Source organism: Phalacrocorax carbo, chromosome 11, assembly GCF_963921805.1.
Source record: "Phalacrocorax carbo chromosome 11, bPhaCar2.1, whole genome shotgun sequence".
In the NCBI taxonomy this organism is placed as follows: domain Eukaryota; kingdom Metazoa; phylum Chordata; class Aves; order Suliformes; family Phalacrocoracidae; genus Phalacrocorax; species Phalacrocorax carbo.
Genome location: NC_087523.1, coordinates 12,283,064 through 12,285,256, shown reverse-complemented (window position 1 = coordinate 12,285,256; position 2,193 = coordinate 12,283,064). Strand labels below are relative to the sequence as shown.

Below are 2,193 nucleotides of genomic sequence, written 5' to 3'. Positions count from 1 at the left end.
AGTGGCTGAGTCTCCATCCCTGCCCGCAGCCCCCGCACGAGGGAAGGCTTTGGCGTCCTTCCCGGGCAGTGCTGCTCTGCCTCTGAAGTCAGGCTGGGGAGATAGCAGAGGTGAAAGGGCGCTTGGCGCTCCTCCACAGGCTTGGGTCAATCGTTAATCGGGGAGAGATTGCTTTCCACTCTTGCAGGTAACCTCTCCTCCCCCCAGCTCCCACCCACACACTGGTGCCCGCACAAAACCAGCACCCCCAGGAGTGGGGTGGAGCTGCAGCGCAGCGAGAAGAGCCGCCGGCACGGCCATGGGAAGGTAAACGCACAGGAGCAAACCACCAGCAAGCTGGGTGAGAAGCCGTAAGCCCTGGGAAGGTGACAGCCAGCCCCCACCATGGTCTCCATGGGGCTCCAGCTGCTGGGCTACGCTGTGGCCTTCCTGGGCTACATCGGCACATTGATAGCCATGCTGCTGCCCAGCTGGAAGACCAGCTCCTACATCGGCTCCAGCATCGTGACGGCGGTGAGCTTCACCAAGGGGCTGTGGATGGAGTGCGCCACATACAGCACAGGCATCACCCAGTGTGACATCTACAGCTCTCTGCTCAACCTGCCTGCCGACATCCAGGCGGCCCAAGCCCTGATGGTGAGCTCCTGCACCATCTCCTCCCTCGCCTGCCTCCTCACCGTCGTGGGCATGAGGTGCACGGTCTTCAACCAGGGCTCGCCAGCCAAGGACCGGGTGGCCGTGGCGGGCGGCACAGTCTTCATCCTTGGGGGGCTGCTCTCCTTCATCCCTCTGGTGTGGAACATCCATGTGGTGCTGCAGGATTTCCACAACCCCGTCCTCCCCGACAGCATGAAGTTCGAACTTGGGGAGGCGCTTTACCTGGGCATCATCTCCTCCCTTCTCTCCCTCGTCGGCGGCTTCATCCTCTGCACCTCCTGCCCTGCCCGGGACCCAACAGCCACCTATGCAAGCACCTATCAGCCCCGGCTGCTGGCGGGCAAGAGCCCCCGGCCCTCCGTCAGCCAGACGCAGAAGACCAAGAGTGAGATCAACTCCTACAACCTGACAGGATACGTGTAGCAGCTGTGGGTGGGAACCAGGCTGGCACATCTCCCGGCTCCCCAAAGCATCTGGGCTGGCACCAAGGGAGCGCGGTAAGAGGAGAGGACACGGCGGCATGTTCTGTGCCCAGCACTCTCGCTCACAGGCTTGGGGGGTTTGACCCCACTCTCTCCCCAGGGATCCTGAGAGCCTTGTGACTGCTTGGAGATCCCAGGTGGTGGCTTACCAGCTTGGGTCTTGAGGTGAAGGACCTCATACCCAGTTTCTATTCCCTCCTCTGTGCTGCCAGCCCACAGGCAGCCTCTGGCACAGTGGGACCCCAGCCCACAGCCCCACAGCCTGCCTGGATGGGGGTGGGTAGTCTTGTACCCCCAGAGACCAGCCTACGGGCTGTAGAGTCATCACAGAGGGGCTCAGGGCATCTGCACGGATCCAGAGTCACTGCTGGGGGGGTTGAGTGCTGGTTGCAAACTGATGTCGCAATAAATCTGTGTTTCTAGCCTGGCTGTTGTTTCCTCCGGCACTGAGGGGCCCTGGAAGCTCCCCCGGCAGGTTGGACTGTGGTGGGGGCCGTGCTCGCCCAACCAGTGGGTCCATAGTGCAGAGGGCGTGCGCAGCCCTTGCTCTGGCCTGTGTCCCCCCACCCCATGGCTTTGCGACCCAGGAGCCCAGGCGGGTGGGTTCACTATCAGGGGGGGCGTTGTGGGTGGGGGTGTCACTCCCCTGCACAGTTTGTCCCTGGGCACTGCACTGTGAGGTTGCCATGTGCCACCACTGCGAAGGGGGCGAGACGGCTCCCCACGGGCTAACAGCAGGCAATGCCTCCCCAGACCTGCTCGCTTCTAAGGGTGCAGGTATCACTGCAACCAGGATGCCCACAGGGGGATTTACTGCCCCTGTGTGCATGTGGCATGTCAAGGTCCCCAGGCAGTGGGGAAAGCCCCAGCATCACCGCATCTCCATCCCGGGATGCTGTGGTCCCAGCACCTAGGAGGCAACATGGTCCTGAGCACCCGAGGCAGATGCTGGCCATGACAGAGGCTGAGCACCCCAACACAGCTGCAGAGGGCTCTCACAGGTGGGTCCTGAGCCCAGGGGTCCTTGCAGGGGCTGTTTTGGGAGGAAAAATGT

At 62.6% G+C, this 2,193-nt stretch overlaps 1 protein-coding gene across 1 annotated transcript; it reads left to right on the top strand.

The window, feature by feature from the left end:
- The first annotated feature begins 221 nt into the window (after window positions 1-221).
- Window positions 222-1,561, top strand: CLDN2 (claudin 2). Its single transcript, XM_064463146.1, has one exon. It carries the CDS (start codon window positions 385-387, stop codon window positions 1,078-1,080), a length of 696 nt encoding a protein of 231 aa, XP_064319216.1. The 5' UTR covers window positions 222-384; the 3' UTR covers window positions 1,081-1,561.
- Window positions 1,562-2,193: the final 632 nt, after the last annotated feature.

What these genes read in the sequence shown, in the direction of transcription:
- CLDN2 (XM_064463146.1), top strand. Translation starts at nt 385, where the DNA reads ATGGTCTCCATGGGGCTCCAGCTGCTGGGCTACGCTGTGGCCTTCCTG.